General features: G+C 38.3%; 1 protein-coding gene across 3 annotated transcripts in view; it reads right to left on the bottom strand.

The window, feature by feature from the left end:
• Window positions 1-19,307, bottom strand: part of LOC150085722 (roundabout homolog 1-like) — a 1,418,757-nt gene that overhangs the window by 315,348 nt on the left and 1,084,102 nt on the right. For 2 of the 3 annotated variants that reach the window (XM_090374199.1, XM_090374202.1), the window contains exons 18-19: window positions 17,378-17,518; window positions 14,279-14,441 (exon numbers count right to left, since the gene is read on the bottom strand). In XM_090374199.1, coding sequence (XP_090230325.1) covers window positions 14,279-14,441; window positions 17,378-17,518 — 304 coding nt within the window. The remainder of the gene's footprint in view (window positions 1-14,278; window positions 14,442-17,377; window positions 17,519-19,307) is intronic. The other variant, XM_090374201.1, reaches the window with a different exon arrangement.

The raw sequence follows: 19,307 nt of genomic DNA, 5'->3' as shown, positions 1-19,307 counted from the left end.
ACACTGACAGTGGGAGAGAATGAAACGACCGGGGGGTTGTGCAGGCAGATATGAAGTTTTCTGAGCAGTAGAGACGGGCTGCAAGAGTAGCTCATGGTGTATTGTCGATGATATATAGGAATTATTCTAGCAGGGATAAGGAGGTGATTATTCCCTTGTATAAGGCAATGGTAAGGCCACACCTAGAGTATTGTATACAGGTCTGGAGGCCTCATTTCAAGAAGGATGTAGAGATGCTGGAACGAGTACAGAGAAGGGCAACAAGATTAGTGAATGGAACAAAGGGGTGCTCTTACGAAGAAAGGCTTAAGTTTTGCAAATTACAGTGTCTGGGGGACTAGGCACCAGTGAGGTGATCTGATAGAGGTGTATAAAGCCTTGAATGGTTTGAGCATGCTCAATTAGCATTAGCATTTAGCATTAGTAGAGGCATATGATGCAAGAAAGCAAGCTTATTCAGCATCAGCCAAAAAAAAAAAAAAAAAAACACACACCACTCCCATTTCACCCCTCCGTTCGTTCGAAATACCTGTCCAGTTGAGCTTTAAATTTGTTTAGGCTATCAACTTCAACAACAAGTGATGGAAGTCGGTTCCACCAACCAACCACCCGCTGGCCAAAGGCAAATTTCCGCACATCTATCCGACATCCGTCCTTCCTCAATTTGAATTTATGCCCTCTGAGGTGATTATTCCGAGCAAGATGAAGAATCCCACTGGCATTCAGCATGCTCAAACCATTCAAAGCCTTATACACCTCTATCAGATCACCTCGCCGGTGCCTAGTCTCCAGACTCTGTAATTTGCAAAACTTAAGCCTTTCTTCGTAAAGAGCAACCCTTCATTCCATCCACTAACCTTGTTGCCCTTCTCTGTACAAGTTCCAGCAGCTCTACATCCTTCTTGAAATGAGGCCTCCAGACCTGTATACAGTACTCCAGATGTGGCCTAACCATTGCCTTATACAAGGGAATAATCACCTCCTTATCCCTGCTAGAAAAATTCCTGTATATCATTGACAAGACACCATGAGCTACTCTTGCAGCTCGTCTGCACTGCTCAGAGAACTTCATATCTGCCTGCACAATTACCCCCAGGTCCTTTTCATTCTCCACCACTGTCAGTGTAGTACCGCAGAGTTGATACGTTGCTCTGGGGTTACTGTTTCCCATATGTAGTACTTTACATTTGTCAATGTTAAACTTCATTTGCCACCTCTCAGCCCATCTGTTCAACCTTTCCAGATCCTGTTGCAGCAGCATAGTGTCAGTAGTGTCCTTAACAACCCTGCCAACCTTTGTATCATCTGCAAACTTGGACATTAAACTTGATATCCCATCATCAATATCATTCATAAACACCGAAAACAAAAACGGACCCAACACTGAACCCTGAGGAACTCCACTAATAACATTAGTCTACGTTGAGCAGTGTCCATTGATTACCACTCTCTGTCTTCTGCCACTCAACCATCCCCTTATCCATAGCAGCAATTTGCCTCCAATGTCACACTGCTCCAATTTGTGCAGCAGTCTTCCACGTGCAACAGTATCAAAAGCCTTTCTAAGATCCAAATATATAATATCCAAGTTATTCCCTGCATCCAGTTCTTTTGTGACTACATCATAGTATCCAATCAAATTGGTCAGGCAAGACCTGCCCTTAACAAAACCATGCTGCGTCTGAGCTATAACTGAATTCTTGTCTAGATTATCCTGCAGTGCTTCTTTAACCAGTGCCTCCATTAATTTACCTGGAACAGAAGTTAAACTAACAGGTCTATAATTACTTGTGTCAGCCTTTGATCCTCCTTTGTGAATTGGGGTTACATTTGCACATCTCCAGTCTATGGGTACCTCCCCTGAGTCCAAAGAAGCTCTCATAATTATGGCTAGGGGTTTGCTTACTTATTTTGCTGCCTCCTTTAATATAACTGGATAGATCCCATCCACCCCAGGTGTCTTTTTTATGTTTATCCTCAACAATCTCTCCTCCACTTTCCTCTCAGTTATTACAGAATCATCCAACTCACTGCCAATGTTTACTTTACCTACATCATTCTCCTTCCTGAATAACTCCTCATGCGTGAATGTAGATGCAAAATACTCGTTTAGATTGTTAGCCACCTGAGCAGGATCCTCAACTGTTGAACCATCAATATCCAGTGGACCAATCTGATTCATCCCTTTCCTTCTTGAGTTTAAATATGTAAAGAACTCTTTTCTGTTTTTCTTTGCATCCTTTGCCAAGGATTTTTCGTAGTCTGCCTTTGCCTGCCTAATCTCCTTTGTGACTTGGTTACAGACCAACTTATATCTATCATAGGCTTCCATGTCACCCATTAATTTCTATGTATCCCATGCATTTTTCTTCTCTGCCACATGTCTCATTAGTTCATCTGACAACCATTTAGGCCTAAACCTTGAACAATATTTCTTATTTGGTATATAAAGCCTGGTAGCCTCCAAGATTAGTTCCTTGAATGCTTCCCATTTTGAGTTTGCTGTTGGTAACATCATCAGTTGGTCCCACTGTATAGAATTTAAATACTGTCTCAGACCATCCTAGTCGACTTTACGAAAACAAAAACCCTTCCCTTTACCTCTGATGGTAGTTACCTCCTTGAGTAAATCCCACTTCAACACACTGTGATCACTACCACCTAGTGGATCATTTATCTGCAGATTCTTAATGCATGAAGAATCGCTACTGATAATCAGATCAAGAGTATTGCTCCCTCTTGTTGCCTCACGAACATTCTGTTGTAGAAAACAATCATCCAATAAATCCACAAATGCCTTGCTAGTGTGCGAGTGACCAACCCACAAATTCCAGTCAATATCTGGGAAATTAAAATCCCCCATTATAAGACTCTCTGATTTATAATGGGGTACAAAAGGAGGACATCCTTATTATGTCCTCCTTTTGCTGTACTGAGGGCAACAGGAGGACATAATATATCATTGACAAGACATATTACTTAATATGTCTTGTCAATGATATTGCCAAGCCAGCGGGTGGTTGGTTGGTGGAATAGACTTCCATCCCTTGTCGTGGAAGTTGATAGCCTAAATAAGTTTAAGGCTCAGCTGGGCAGGTATTTCGAACGAACAGAGGGGTGAAGTGGAAGTGGTTATTTTTTATTTATTTATTTATTATTATTTTTTTTTTCTTTTGGCTGATGCTGCATAAGCTTGCTTTCTTGCATCAAATGCCTCTACTAATGCTATTCTGTAAACTTGGACATTAACCTGATAAACCTTCATTGATATCATTGATAAATACACAAAACACTGGGCCCATTGTAGCAACTTTCCCAGGATGCCATACTTCTCTAATTTGTAGAGCAGTCTTCTATGTGCAACAATATGAAAAGCTTTCTTGAAATCTCGAAGTAAATGATATCAAAATTATTTTTTGCTTCCAGTTCTTTTGTGACCACATGATAATAACCAATCAAATTTGTCAGACAAGATTTCCCCTCGAAAAACCCATGCTGTGTCTGAACTGTTAAAGAATTGTTTCAACACTTCTTTAACTTCTTTCACTGGTTAAAGAAGTGTTTCAATACTTCTTTAACCAGTGACTCCATAATTTTCTCTGGAACATTAGTAAAACTAAAAGGACTATAATTATTTGTGTCACCCTTTGAACCCCCTTTGTGAATTGGGGATACATTTGCACACCTACATGTCTTTTGCGCTCCCCCAGTCCATGGGGACCTCCCTTGAATCTAAGGATGCTCTCATAATTATGGCTAGGGGTTTGCTTACTTCTCTCGCTGTATCCTTCAATATAACTGGAGAGATCCATCTACCCCAGGTGTCTTTTTTTTTTAACCTTGCTCTCCGTTATTACAAACTCATTTAGCTCCCTGTTAGAGTTTAGTATACTTCTGTCCTCCCTTTCCTTAGAGAATTCTTCATGTGTGAATGTAGATGCAAAATACTCATTCAGTTTGTCAGCTATCTGAGCAGGATTATCAACAGTCGAACTATCAATATCAAGTGGACTATCTGATTCTTCCGCTTGCTTTTAGAGTTTACATAAGTAAAGATTTACATGATTACAGACTAGCTTATATCTGCCATTGGCCTCTGTGTCATCTGCTAATTTATATTCTTATTTTTCTTCTGTCCATGAGCCTCATTAGTTCATCTGATATCCATTTAGGCCAAACCTTGAACAATATTTCTTTGCTAGTGTGAAAGCCCAGTAGCTTCCAAGATTAATTCCATGAATGGTTCCCATTTAGAATTTGGTTTTGGTAACGTCATCAGTTGGCCACTGTATAGAATTCAAAAACTGTCTCAGATCACTATAGTCACCATTACAAAAGCAAAAACCCTTCCCTTTACATAAGTAAAGATTTACATGATTACAGACTAGCTTATATCTGCCATTGGCCTCTGTGTCATCTGCTAATTTATATGCTTATTTTTCTTCTGTCCACGAGCCTCATTAGTTCATCTGATATCCATTTAGGCCTTACCTTGAACAGTATTTCTTCGCTGGTGTGAAAGCCCAGTAATTCCCTGAATGTTTCCCATTTAGAATTTGGTTTTGGTAACGTCATCAGTTGGTCCACTGTATAGAATTCAAAAACTGTCTCAGATCACTACAGTCACCATTACAAAAGCAAAAAACCCTTCCCTTTACCCTTGATGGTAGTTACATCTTTAAGTAAATCCCACATCAGTATACTGTGATCTCTATCACCTTGTGGTTCCTATATCTTCATATTCTTAATGCGTGAATAATCACTGCTCATAATCAGATCACGAGTATTACCCCCTATGGTTGCCTCTTGGACAATCAGTCATTTTTCAGCCCATCCTCCAATAAATCCGCAAAAAAACAATCCTCCAATAAATCCACAAAAGTCTTTCAAGAGTGCGAGTGACCACTCCGCAAGTTCCAGTCGATATCTGGAAAGATTGTACATTGTACTCATCAGAGTCATTAGGCCTATAACACATTCCTACTCTCATTTTCCCTTTCCCCGTGTTTATGTCACACCAAACTGACTCAATATTGCACTGTCCACCCATACAAACTGGATGCACTTCCTTAGATTTTATGTGTTTCTTAAATAAGAGCATAACCCCTCCTCCCTTCCTACCGTCTATCCTTTCTGTACACATTGAACTCTCCATTTTAAAATTCTGCACTGCTTATATCTGTGAGGAAGAATCCTATCAGCTCAATGCTGTTAGGATTCTTCCTCTTGCTCACACTACACACATGTGGGGGCACTAATTCAAATTGAGGAAGAATGGTTGCAGAACAGTTATGTGGAAGTTTGTCTTTAGCCAATGGGTGGTTGATTGCTGGAAAAACATTTCACCATATATCTGATATCCCAACAAAATCTGCTTTTGATGTCTTGACCAGGACTTCAAAAAATCATCAAATTTATTTACTATATTTCTAGCATTGGTGTACATGCAAGTATACATGCGCCTGTTCTTACTCTTAGTTAGCCAAACACAGCCCTATGTTTTCTTGTTCCATGCTGACTCCGAGCAGTTTTTAAAATCCCCAGCAACTTTCTCTCTAGGCTGCTGCTCATGCCAATAGAAGCACTGCAAGAATCCCTTTCACCTCTGCCTGCAGCTACTGTTGATATTTAAGTCTGTGAATTCCCCCTAAACTAGCAAATTTCTGACCCACTTAACATTGCTTCAATAGCATCAGTAAATATTCTCGCAAAGAATATTTGCTGATGCTATATATATAGAAAGGCAATGAAATTTTTGAGGGGTGTGCTTACCACTTCTGTTCTGCAAACTGCAACGTATGGAGACTAGCCACGTGTAATGCAATGTGATTGAGGTGTTTAAGGCTTTGAATGGATTGAGCAAGCTCAATGCTGATAGGATTCTTGCTCTTGCTCACACTACACACATGTGGGGGCACTAATTCAAATTGAGGAAGAATGGTTGCAGAACAGTTATGTGGAAGTTTGTCTTTAGCCAATGGGTGGTTGATTGCTGGAAAAACATTTCACTTGATTCTGTTGAATTGTATAGCTTGAATAAATTCAAGGAAGAACTAGATGGCCTATTGCAGGGGATGGATAGGTGAAACAAGAAGTACTTTCTTTTTTGGCTGATGCTGTGTAAGTTGCTTTCTTTTTTTGGCTGATGCTGTGTAAGTTGCTTTCTTGTGTCATTTGCTACTACTAATTCTAGTAATAATACTAAAGTAGTATTTATTATTTATTACTTTTAATCTCACTTTTATGATCAGGGCTCTTCAGTTTAATGGATTGGATTACTGTTGATTATTGCTTTTAAATATTTGATTTATTTAGTATATTGTTGGATTATTTTGTTATAGGTTTTCCTGTAACAGTTTTGTTTTTATAATATTATAGATATCATGTTTTAAAGTTAATTTTCATTGATATTTAGCTAATTTTATAATGGTAATTACGAGATCTGCCTTAAACATGTCACAGGGCATCATGACTCCCAAGGAAATAGTCGATGGGGATTTACATGTGAGTCATGATTTAATCTGTTGCGGAACCTGTGGAATGTTTTCCAAGATCGACCTGGTGACTAATCATAGCTCACCTGGGGATTGTTTTCTTTGTGATCGATGTAAGGAGTGCACCGAACTTAAATTACACTTTGGTGCACTGATGGAACAATCTGAGTCACTGAAAATAACAGGTGCTTGCCCTCGAGAATAATGCAACTGGGATCTCGTCAGGGACTCAAGACTCCAGCAATCTACCAAGTGATGCACTCCTGATTCGGCCTCAAAACAGAAAAACCAAGTGCAAACTGCTCTGGTTCAAAAGGACTTTGTTTTATTAGGAGACTCTATTGTCAGGGAAATGGGGAATATTTTTTTGTAATAAGGATAGGTGGAGTAGAACTAGGGTATGTCTGCCGGGAGCAACTATTAATGATGTCACCAACAGATTGTCAGATTTTAAGGGGTGTAAAGAGAATATTATTATTCATGTGGGGATTAATGACATTAAACATACACGATCTGATGATTTGTTGGAAAAATACAGGACCATGCTGAGGAAATGCTGCGAGCTAGGCCACAATGCCTATATGTCTGCAATTCTGCCCAGACACGACAGGAGGGATTATATGTTAAAGCCTTGTGGATTAACTCAAGACTTGAAGGACTCTGCAAGGCTTTTGGGGGAAAATTTCTATCAGCTTGGCCCACACTTCTAGGTGGAAGGAATTTGTTTTGTAGAGACGGGATACACCGAAAGAAAGGTGGTGCAAAAGTTTTTGCCAGTATTATTAAGGATACTTTAAAGGTTCAGGGAAACTGCTAGTGAGGAGGGATTGTGGGTAATACTGACACATGTTTATCTGATAATATTGGTCAAAGTAACTCTTGCACATACCTCAAGAGTTCTTATCTGTTTCCCCAACTGTTTCTGCTCCCAGAATATTATCAAGATGTTCTGGGAGCAGAAACATTTCAAGTGAGCAGGTAGTTAATGCCAGGGAAGAGAGCCTAAAAAACTTCGAGGGTTGTTAAATATAAAAGAACAGTAAGTCTTATTTTTTTTATAGTTTTTATATATATTTTTTATAGTTTATATAGTAAAGTTAGAAGTGTCGTCAATAAAATGAGCGAATTCGAACTGCTGCTTAAAACAAGTAACGCGAACATAATAGGGCTTAAGGAAATGTGGTGCCACCCGGAAATAGGGGATGATGAGTTTCAGTGCGGCTTGTATAATGTATTTAGGAAAGATAGGGCAGATAGAAGGGGTGCTGGGGTAATGCTTCTTATCAGAAGCAGCCTTAGTGCAATGATAGCTTTCCCGGATTCAAGCATTTCACGTACTAGTATAGAATCTGTATGGTGTGAGATAGTTGGAAACAAAGGTATAATGCGAGTAGGAGTAATCTAGAGACCAGGTGATTATGAAGATTATGATGAAAGCCTCTACATGCAAATAGGCAAGTAAGCGTGAATGTCTTATTATGGGTGATTTCAATTTGCCTCTAATTGATTGGAGAAAATGGGAATGAAACTCGACATGGGGAATAAAATTTTTAAATCAACTAGATGACTGTTTCTTCAAACAGGCCTATGGGGGCGGGAAATTCCATACTACAATAATTAAAGACAAACACCAGCCAAGGAATTCAAAATTTTTACTATAAAAATAAAATATACAGAAATAAAATATAATGAAATACACTATCGGAAGACTAAAATATTACAATAAATTACGATAAAATAAACTACGATAAAAACGTTAAAAGTATAGTTAAAAATACCGAAGCAATAAAGTTATCTAAAATAAACTGGATTAAAAGTGATAAAACCTGAAGCTTTCAGAGACTGCTGTTTCCTTCTTCAACAGTATACTATTACTGCAATGACACATCCATAAAACGTCACCCCGTCTCCCCCACATAACACTCCTCACAATCCGGGCACTTATTCTCATAGACCACACTACTAGTATAGTCCTGGGCTATGGGATCTTTAACTTGAGACACCACTGTGTGCAATCTCCATCCCGGAAGTTGCCCACAGCGGGTCTGACACTCCTGCAGTGACACTCGTACAATGCGTTCTGAAAGGCGCGGATAGTAAGGAATGCATACGGTAGCCACAGGGGCAGGCGACTCCCTACGACTGGACTCTACCCTATAAATATATTTGTATAGGGTAGAGTCCAATCATAGGGAGTCGCCTGCCCCTGTGCCTACCGCATACATTCCTTACTATCCGGGCCTTTTAGAACGCATTGTACGGGCACTGCGGAAGTGTCAGACCCACTGTGTGCAACTTCCGGGATGGAGATTGCACACAGTGGTGTCTCAAGTTAAAGATCCCGTAGCCCAGGACTATACTAGTAGTGTGGTCTGTGAGATTAAGTGCCCGGATGGTAAGGAGTTTTATGTGGGGGAGACGTTTAAAAGACCGTCTGGGGGAGCACATGACTGTTATTAAGACAGCTAATTATGCAAGGTCTGCTGTGGCAGAGCATTACTGGGAGAAGCAGCATCGGATCTCCCCTGAAGACGCGGTCATTACGGACCGTGCCCATGGATTTTGGGAAGGCAAGTGGCTCGAGATTTTGTGAATCGGTTCATCCAGTCATAATACTATTAACAGGGACAAGGGGACACGTTTACACCCCCTGTTTGAGGCGGTTGTCCTCAGACAGGATGACCAGTTCTGTTTGACACGCTCCAGAGCCACTTCTGTTTCCAATGCGCGCGTGGGGAATGCCGACCATGTGTCTGATGGACCACGTGCATGAGTGCCATGGGCCTACTACTTAAGGATGTGTCATTGCAGTAATAGTATACCGTTGAAGAAGGAGACAGCAGTCTCCGAAAGCTTCAGGTTTTATCGCTTTTAATCCAGTTTATTTTAGATAATTTTATTGCTTCAGTAATTTTAACTATACTTTTAACGTTTTTATCGTAGTTTATTGTAATATTTTAGTCTTCCAACAGTATTTCATTATATTTTATTTCTGTATATTTTATTTTTATAGTAAAAAATTTTAATTCCTTGGATGGTGTTTGTCTTTAATTATTGCAGTATGGAATTTCCCAGCCCCATAGGCCTGTTTGAAGATATAGTGAATAATTATGGCCATTTGATGCTTCGACACATCCGCAAGTACCAGAAAGTTAGCATAGCTGAAGCTAAACAGAGACATCTGAGATTCGCCCATAGGTGCAAAACACATGAGTTGGTGCCACGTGGCTTTCGGGTTAGAATGCCATTTAATGATGACCATCTGGGGAGAGTTACTAAACTCTATCAAAGAAAAGTTTGAAGTATTTGGATTTCCAAATTACATAATGATCTGAGAGATATTAGAAGACACATTGGATTGATCTTGGAATACATTAGTACCAACCTAACCCCGGTTCATTGTGCGTTGATCTTGAGAGTAGTGGCAGTTAAAGCAAACACGGTTGGGGACATTTAGAAGCGTAGGCAAACCAACAAATTCAATAGGTTGCTAGAGGAATCTGTGGTGGTACATAATAGGGATATTGGTAACTTTATTCATAACCTTAGCGGCAAACAGTTTACTAAAGAAAAGGAAGAAGTATGAGCCTGGGTCCAAAGTTTGCTTTAGTACCTGCTAGGCCTCCCATTGTAGAGATAGCTATGGGAGTGGAAAAAGTCATCAACAAACTAACCATGACCCAAGCTGATGAGATACGGGTTAGGATTGCGGCTATTTTAAGTCAGGCTAGGACTGCGCATTGTAATCTTAGCCATAGACATGAAAGAGCATTAAGACAACTTAGAGAGGATGAGGATATTATAATGTTACCTGCCGATAAAGACAGATCTACAGTTATACTGAACAAAGAAGATTATTGTGCAAAAGCTCTGGATCTTTTACAGGATACCAACATATATAAAGTTACCCATCGAAATCCGTTAGCTGGTTTGGAGAGACAAGTTAACAACATCATACAGGGCTGGCATAAGGCTGGCAAAATAACTAAAGAGGTTTATTGGACTCTTCATGCCTCAGGATGTTGATTACCCCGGTTCTATGGCCTCCCAAAGATGCACAAGGTGGGCATTCCATTGAGACCAATAGTATCGTTTGTGGGTAGTCCCACCTATGCCTTATCTGGATTTTTAGCTAGAGTTATGCTCCTATAGTGGGACGCTCCAGTTTAGTAGTTAAAGATACCAAGGAATTTGTGAACTTTATAAGAAGCCAGTCTATAGGTGAAGATGAACTTATGATCTCGTTTGACGTTGTATTTTTGTTCACATGTATCCCCATTGGACATGGGGTGCATTGTGTAAGGTTGGCCTTGGAACAGGATGATAACTTAAGTGCTAGATATTTACTAAGTATTGATGATATTTGTAAAGGCGTTGAGTTTTGCCTCACTAGCACTACCATGATCTTTCAAAACGTTATGTACAAGCAGGTCCATGGCACGGCCATGGGTTCCCCCATTAGTGCCATTGTGGCCAATTTGGCAATGGAGGAACTGGAAACCAGGGTGTTTCATCAGTTGGATTTCCCCATGCGCCAGTGGAGGAGATATGTGGACGATATGTTCACCATTTTAAAAAAGGGGAAGGAAGATTAGGTGCTCAATTTACTTAACAGCTTCTCCTCATTTATACAATTCACCTCGGAGGTGGAAAAAGTTGGATCCCTCCCGTTTCTGGATGTCCTGGTTAGCAGAGATGGGTCTAGAATAAAGACAATGATTTATAGAAAGCCTATGTGCCGTGGCCAGTGTGTTCATTACAGCTCGGCACAGGCTAATCATACTAGTATAGCCCAGGACTATACTAGTAGTGTGGTCTATGAGATTAAGTGCCTGGATTGTGAGGAGTGTTACGTGGGGGAGAATAGGGCCAGGGCGTTGTTGAATAAGGTGGGGACCCGCTGTAATACCCCCGAGGATAAGGAAATGTAAATTTGCAGAGTCACTGCAGACCTCAGGAAGTGTGGGTACCCCCAGAGGGTCTTGGACAAATATTTTTATAGGGTAGAGTCCAATCATAGGGAGTCGCCTGCTCCTGTGGCTACCGTATACATTCCTTACTATCCGCGACTTTCAGAACGCATTGTACGGGCACTGCGGGAGTGTCAGACCTGCTGTGTGCAACTTCCGGGATGGAGATTGCACACAGTGGTGTCTCACGTTAAAGATCCCGTAGCCCAGGACTATACTATTAGTGTGGTCTATGAGATTAAGTGCCTGGATTGTGAGGAGTGTTATGTGGGGGAGACGTTTAAAAGACCGTCTGTTTTTTTTTTTTTTTTTTTTGATTTGGTAGTTGTTGGCGCATCGGCTTCTGTGGCCATATTGCACCTCCCAAGGTTTTTGCAGTACTTTGATCCAAGCCCGAGGCGGGAATCGAACCTGCGACCTCTGGGTTGCCAGGCAGGTACTTTACCCACTCGGCTAGCCCGGTCGGCAAGACCGTCTGGGGGAGCACATGACTGCTAATTATGCGAGGTTCGATGTGGCAGAGCATTTCTGGGAGAAGCAGCATCGGATCTCCCCTGAAGACACGGTCATTACGGACCGTGCCCCTGAATTTTGGGAACGCAAGTGGCTCGAGAGCTTGCGAATCGGTTCATCCAGTTGTAATACTATTAACAGAGACAGGGGGACAAGTTTACATCCGCTGTTTGAGGCGGTTGTCCTCAGACGGGATGACCAGTTCTGTTTGACACGCTCCCGAGCCACTTCCATTTCCGATGCGCGTGTGGGGAATGCTGACCATGTGTCTGATTGACCATGTGCATGAGTGCCATGGGCCTGCTACTTAAGGATGTGTCATTGCAGTAATATTATACTGTTGAATAAGGAGACAGCAGCCTCCGAAAGCTTCAGGTTTTATCGCTTTTAATCCGGTTTATTTTAGATAATTTTATTGCTTCTGTATTTTTAACTATACTTTTAACGTTTTTATCGTAGTTTATTTTATGGTAATTTACTGTAATATTTTAGTCTTCCGATAGTGTATCACAGTATTTCATTATATTTTATTTCTGTATATTTTATTTTTATAGTAAAAAATTTTAATTCCTTCGCTGGTATTTGTCTTTAATTATTGCAGTATAGATGACTGTTATTTGTATCAACATGTCAGGGAAAGTACTAGAGAAAAGAATATCCTAGACCTCATCATCACCCATGAATCAGAAGACATAACAGTGCTGACAGAAGAGGAACCAGTAGCAGGAAGTGATAATGGAGTTCTACTGTGGATGATGAAGAGAGAGGTAGCAGTAGTAAAAGGCAAATAAATGGGTTATAATTTCAGAAAAGGAAATTACGATTCCTTAAGGTGCTACATGGCTTCTATTAACTAGGTAGATATCGCACAGAGAACAAATACAATTGAACTGTGGTATGATTTTAAAACATTAATCGCAGACGCCTTGGATGCGTATTTACCCTTAAAAAAATACTCCACGAGGAGGGTTCCAAGTTCGATGAATAGTGAAGTTGCATGAATTATGAGAGAGTTACAGATTATGAGAAATCACTGGCAAAGTGAAATTACAGAGCAATAAAAAGTACTGAAGCCTATAACAGCTACAAGATGATCTGTAATAGAGCCACAGAAAAGGTTCGACAGGCAAAGGCAGTTTATGAGAAATCGCTAGCAAACAGAGCAAAGGGGGAGGGGATAAGGAATTTTTCATATATATAAATGCTAAGAAGAGCAGGACAAACCAGATTGGAACTGTACGTAAGGAAAAGGGGATAGTATTAAATACACCAGCTGCTGTTGCAGATGAACTCAACAGTTATTTTGCATCAATATTTACAGAAGAAAAACCTTTTGTGGCAGTGGGAAATTGTGGGAGCGAAGTTGAAAAATATGTAATTAATAATATTGAAATTTCGCAAGATTTAATGAAAAAACGTTCGAGCTTACAGGCCAGTATGGCTGCTGGAGTTGATGGAATATACCCTATAATCTTAAGGGAGGCAGCAAGTGAGTGCATTGAACCTTTGAGGCTAATTATACAAGCTTCACTAGATTCAGGGGAGATTCCGTTGATTTGGAAAAGTGCTAATGCATCTCATTATTCATCAAAAAGTTGGATGAATAATGAAGTTGCCAGATGACTTGAGCAGAAAAAGACAGCATGAAAAAGTTACAGAGCAATAGATAGTACTGAAGCCTCAAACATCTATCAATTGAATTGTAATAGTGCCACAGAAAAGGTTAGGCTAGCAAAGGCAGATTATGAGAAATCACTGGCAAAGAGAGCAGGGTGGGAAGGAATGAGAGCAGGTCGGGAAGGAATTCTTCAGATATATAAATGCCAAGAAGAGAAGGACATACTAGATCGGACCCTTATGTAATGGGCTGAAATTGCAGATACTTTGCAACGATATTTACAGAAGGAAAGACCCTTTACGCCAATGAGAAATTATGGAAGTGAAGTTTAAAAAATTAATGATGTTGAAATTTCACAAGTGGGAAATTTGTGGCCAGTTAATCTAACTTCAGTAGTGGGGAAAATCATGGAGACAATAATCAAGGGTGGAATTAAGGATCATTTAGATGGAAATGGAATTCTGAAGGGAGAGAAACTCCACGTGGTGTGTCACAATATGTTATGCAGTTATTTCCATGATTTAAAATTACATTAATGTTTGTTCCCAATGGCACAATTTGAATAACAATAACAACAATAGTAATAAAAAATATTTTTATTACTATTGTATAAAAAGTAATAAATGCTATTAATAATAATAATAAAAACAATGATGATGGTAAAAAAATAAAAAAATACAAACCGAACCACTAAGATGTTTCTGCACTGGTGGATTGATGAGAGTAGTGGTTGCATATGGTGCTGGTACAGGAAGAGGTTCCTTTTTGTAAAATGTAGTCATGTTATGTGTATCAACTTCTGCGTAATCAGGGGCACTGACACTACATAACAGGGGAGAATACACACTGTGATAATTTCAGTAAGTGCATTTGTCAATTACTAATTTTAATGAATGAATGAATAATAACAATCAGTGCATGGCTATTATAATAGCATATACTGTATATTATAAATTTACTATTTAATGGAATTATAAAGTGATGAAACACACTATGGTACTTATTCACAATTTTAGTGTTTGAAATTTAGTATTCCATTAAACATAACTTTACACCTTTTATTTAAAAAAAGAACAAAAAGAAAAAAAAAAGAAGATATATATTTTTATAAACACCAAGTGAACCAAGCCATCTTCCAGCACTGATGTTACATTATATGAACTCTTTGTAAAAGTTTTATTTACTTTTTTTAAATTTTGCTGATATTTTTAAAAACTTCTGTATCATATCAAACTTTAACATTAAAAATTTCATTTACATTCCTGTAATGATTCAAACATTTAACTTTAATTAGTATAGATAAAACTCATTCAAGGGCACAGCTAGATTAATGTCAGATAATAAGTGAGCATACACACCGCCATGTATAGTAACATCAGAATGTTTATTTACACATTAAAGATCAATGAGATAAAACAGAATAAGTTAAAAATAAGTAAGATAGTCAAGTTGATTTATTTAAAAGGAGTAGTGGGTATAGCTGACATTTTGAAGGGCCACTTTGCTATCCTCTTCTGAGTTGCATTGGCTAATAACATATATAGGTTTCATTTTGTTACAGGTTAACAAAGTATAATCCAACTGACCAATATGCATATGGTAACATATGTGAGGTATACAAATAGTTTTTGGTTGTGCAGCTATTTTTTTTTTTTTTTTATTTCATTCAACTTTTTTAACCCAGCAGTGGTGGTGACTTTATTTGCAGCAAAAATGGTGGTGAGGCCCCTGATGCTGCCCATTTTCATTAAATTTTTGGAATTTTTTTTTTTTTTTTTTTTTTTAATTCAGCTTGAACAATGCCAATATTTCATCCTTTTTTTAACAGATTGCAATGCTTTATTGTGTATAAGTTTTTAAGTTTTAAAAAATATATTTGAGCTTTTAGAACAAGCTGTTTTCTACCTTTTATTTTCAAAAAGACAACAACAAAAAATGGATTAGACACAGAATAGCATTAGCATTAGTAGAGACATATGAGGCAAGACAGCAAGCTTATGCAACATCAGCCAAAAAAAAAAAAAAAAAAAACACTTCCACTTCACCCCTCCATTCGTTCGAAATACCTGTCCAGCTGAGCCTTAAATTTATTTAGGCTATCAACTTCCACAACAAGGGATGGAAGTCTGTTCCACCAATCAACTACCCGCTGGCTAAAGGCAAATTTCCGCACATCTATCCTACATCTGTCTTTCCTCAACTTGAATTTATGCCCTCTCAGGTGATTATTCTGAGCAAGAGGAAGAATCCCATCAGCATTGAAATTCAAACCATTCAAGGCATACACCTCTATCAGATCACCTCGCCGGTGCCCAGTCTCCAGACACTGTAATTTGCAAAACTTAAACCTTTCTTCGTAAGAGCAACCCTTTGTTCCATTCACTAATCTTATGGAAGTTGATAGCCTAAATAAATTTAAGGCTCAGCTGGACAGATATTTCAAACGAACGAGGGGTGAAGTGGAATGTTGTGTTTTTTTTTTTTTTTTTTTGGTTGATGCTGCATAAGCTTGCTTTCTTGCATCATATGCCTCTACTAATGCTATTCTGTGCAAATAATAGAAGCATCAGTCTCTTAGTCTCTTTCATTTTGCAATTTAAAAGACCATTAAGTGTGTGAAATTTCCGATTGTGCATGTATTTCTGCTTATTAATTATATTTAAGCAAGCAGAAATATATGCATATTATTAAAAAAAAAACACTATACATATTCAATTTTTTATTAGTTACTTCTTCCATTTTCAGACTTATTTCACAGTTACCGCCTTCACAACATGCAAAAGTTGAAACTGCTTCCTGTAGAGTAGCAGCTATTTTGAGAGAATACTGGGTTTCATGTTATCATCTACCATCTTACTCAAATTGATTTCAAAAGCAACTAGAGTAAGACGGTAGAAGTTTATTGACCTAGTGGGAGAGGGAAAACTTCAAAATTCAAATTTTAAACAAACACAGCGGAGCCACTTGTCCAGTTTCACACAAAATTCAAATAGCTGCAGAAACAGTAATGGGACACACCCAATAATTTCTATAAGAAAACCATAAGATCACTTCAGAAACTATTGCAGTTGACTCTCTTTAAGAAGGTTGAAAAATTTTCAGATTCTTAATCATTGATTAATGGTTAATGCAGTAATGTTATTTTCAAGGGGCACCAGTCAGGTGCCCTGCTGCAACTGCTGTCTTAACTTAATATCGGCAAAAAAACATTCTGCTGTTACAATGTACAGTGGTGTGTGTGTGCACATGTTCACTTATAAGTATAAAGTATAACAAATAAAGTAGTAATAAAGTATAACAAATAAAGTAGTAACGAAGTATAACAAATAAAGCACATCATGCATGCCATAACTATCAAATCACAATGAACACTTTGATTAGTGTTGGTTTTGATTAACCAAACTTCAAAAAAAAAAAAAAAAAAAGCATGGATTATAAAATCTGTCATTTGGCAATTTTGAATGCAACATGCATTTGCTAATAGCACATCATAATGAAGACTGCTATTATACAACAAAGTGGCAATAAAACTGAGTTAGTGACAATAAAAGAATGAATAAACTTTATTTATAATTCTGGCGTCGATTAATACTACAGAAAAAAGGAAGTTAAACTCCATATTTACTCTAAACATTTTGCTATTTGGATTTTCATGATTAAGATATATAGGAAGATAAACAAAAAATCCAAAAAGTCAGCATAAGGAGAAAAGTTAGCACGATGATTAGAAATGGCTAACTTACTAGAGCAATTCAAATAATGAGAGCCTAGCAGTTAGTTACCTGGAGTAATTATTGAGGTCATTAGAAGAATCCAACTTATTCAACAGCTTTGTTTCATTCAAGCTAGTACTTTTTCCTGATTCAGAAGAAGGCCTCCAGGCTTGGTTAATCCATAGAGCTTCTCGTGCATTGATGCCAACCCTAGAAGTTAGTGGACGTATTTAACAAGAGACAGTAACAGGTTATACTAACAACACACTGAAAAATTTTAGGCTGTCAGATGATCAGAAATATTAGATATCGTGTTATAAAATATTAAAAGTTTATATTTATAGTTAATAATATATATACATAAGCACTTATATATATATATATATATAAGTACTGAAAGTTTTTTTTTTTTTTATTATTTTTTAATTTTGCACAGGAGGGTCAGAGCTGTTTATATTGTTTATTCAAACATGAGACAAGGCCTCTGACTACAAAGAAATATATAACATTTGTGTGTGTACTAAAGCCAATAGGTAAGATACAAAGAACTAGGGAAATTTACAGAACAACACCATATTTTCACTGAGACCAGCTAAACCCTATCCAAATCAAATCAAATTGTTCACATGGAGGAAAGCAAAAAATTCACTAAAATCACAGAGGCTTAGAGTGCAAACTTACCCTCAAGATGCATGTGATACACATAATTTAACATATAGTTGCATCCTAAATATAAACTTTTCAAAAGTACTGCACTCTAAGAATAGATTAAATAAGTCGTTAATCATTTATCACACACACATGTTATATAAGCTACTTTTTCATACTGTGTATGGAATGAAAAAGAAGCATATACACTACAAAAGTCAGATGTTATCAACTGGCAACATGATACCAAAAAGATGTAGCCAATCAACATGGATTACTCAATGGCTGCCAAACTTGGGGGTTTATTTGTGTTAATTTATGCTATTCTGGGCATCCTAAAGTTAACAATGAGGAATGTCTTGAAGAAATGATAGAAGCTACACTAATGCAAAAAAAAAAGAACTGGCAGGTAAAGAACTGCAGAAATCTTGAGCTAAATCAACTTTAGATTAAAGTCAATAGATTACCTCTAATCATGGATAACATGTCAAACTAAACAGGAGATGGTTTATGCATGGTTACTGCACATACATCATTTCTACTACCCAGGTAGTATGAAAGCATTGTTTAATTATATTTCATATTGTGAATCAATCTTTACGAGTGGCAGAGATATTTCACTGCTTTGAATAAGTAATGGTTCACAAGTTGAGAAGACTAATGTTACTTATTCTTGGGGTGCCTGCGTAGCCAGGTGGGCAGGAGCAGTAATGCGTAGCACGTGCTTCTTGATTAGACTAGGGTTCGAGCCCATGACCACCAAATATGGAGGATGCGGAAAGGTCAGGGAATGACCACCGCATATCCCCGGAGCAATATGGCCTTAGTTGTTATGCTCCTAAAAACCAAATAACAAACAAACTTATTCTTGGTGGATACTACAGCACATTATGGCCTTTGCTGCTCTTGCACCGTAAAGACTACATACATTTGGGGTGGATGGGATCTATCCAGTTATATTAAAGAGGGCAGCAAAGGAAGTAAGCAAACCCTTAACCGTAATTATGAGAGCTTCCTTGGACTCAGGGGAGGTACCCATGGACTGGAGATGTGCAAATGTGACCCAATTCACAAAGGAGGATCAAAGGCTGACACAAGTAATTATAGACCTGTGAGTTTAACTTCTGTTCCTGGAAAATTAATGGAGGCATTGGTTAAAGAAGCACTGCAGGATCATCTAGACAAGAATTCAGTTATAGCTCGGACACAGCATGGTTTTGTTAAGGGGAAGTCTTGCCTGACCAATTTGATGGGATACTATGATGCAGTCACAAAAGAACTGGATGCAGGGAATAACTTTGATATTATATACTTGGATCTTAGAAAGGCTTTTGATACTGTTGCACATGAA

Source organism: Mastigoproctus giganteus, chromosome 5, assembly GCF_048544385.1.
Source record: "Mastigoproctus giganteus isolate SK-2022 chromosome 5, ASM4854438v1, whole genome shotgun sequence".
In the NCBI taxonomy this organism is placed as follows: Eukaryota; Metazoa; Arthropoda; class Arachnida; order Uropygi; family Thelyphonidae; genus Mastigoproctus; species Mastigoproctus giganteus.
Note: the sequence above shows the minus strand (reverse complement) of the source record. Positions and strands in the feature narration are given on the sequence as shown.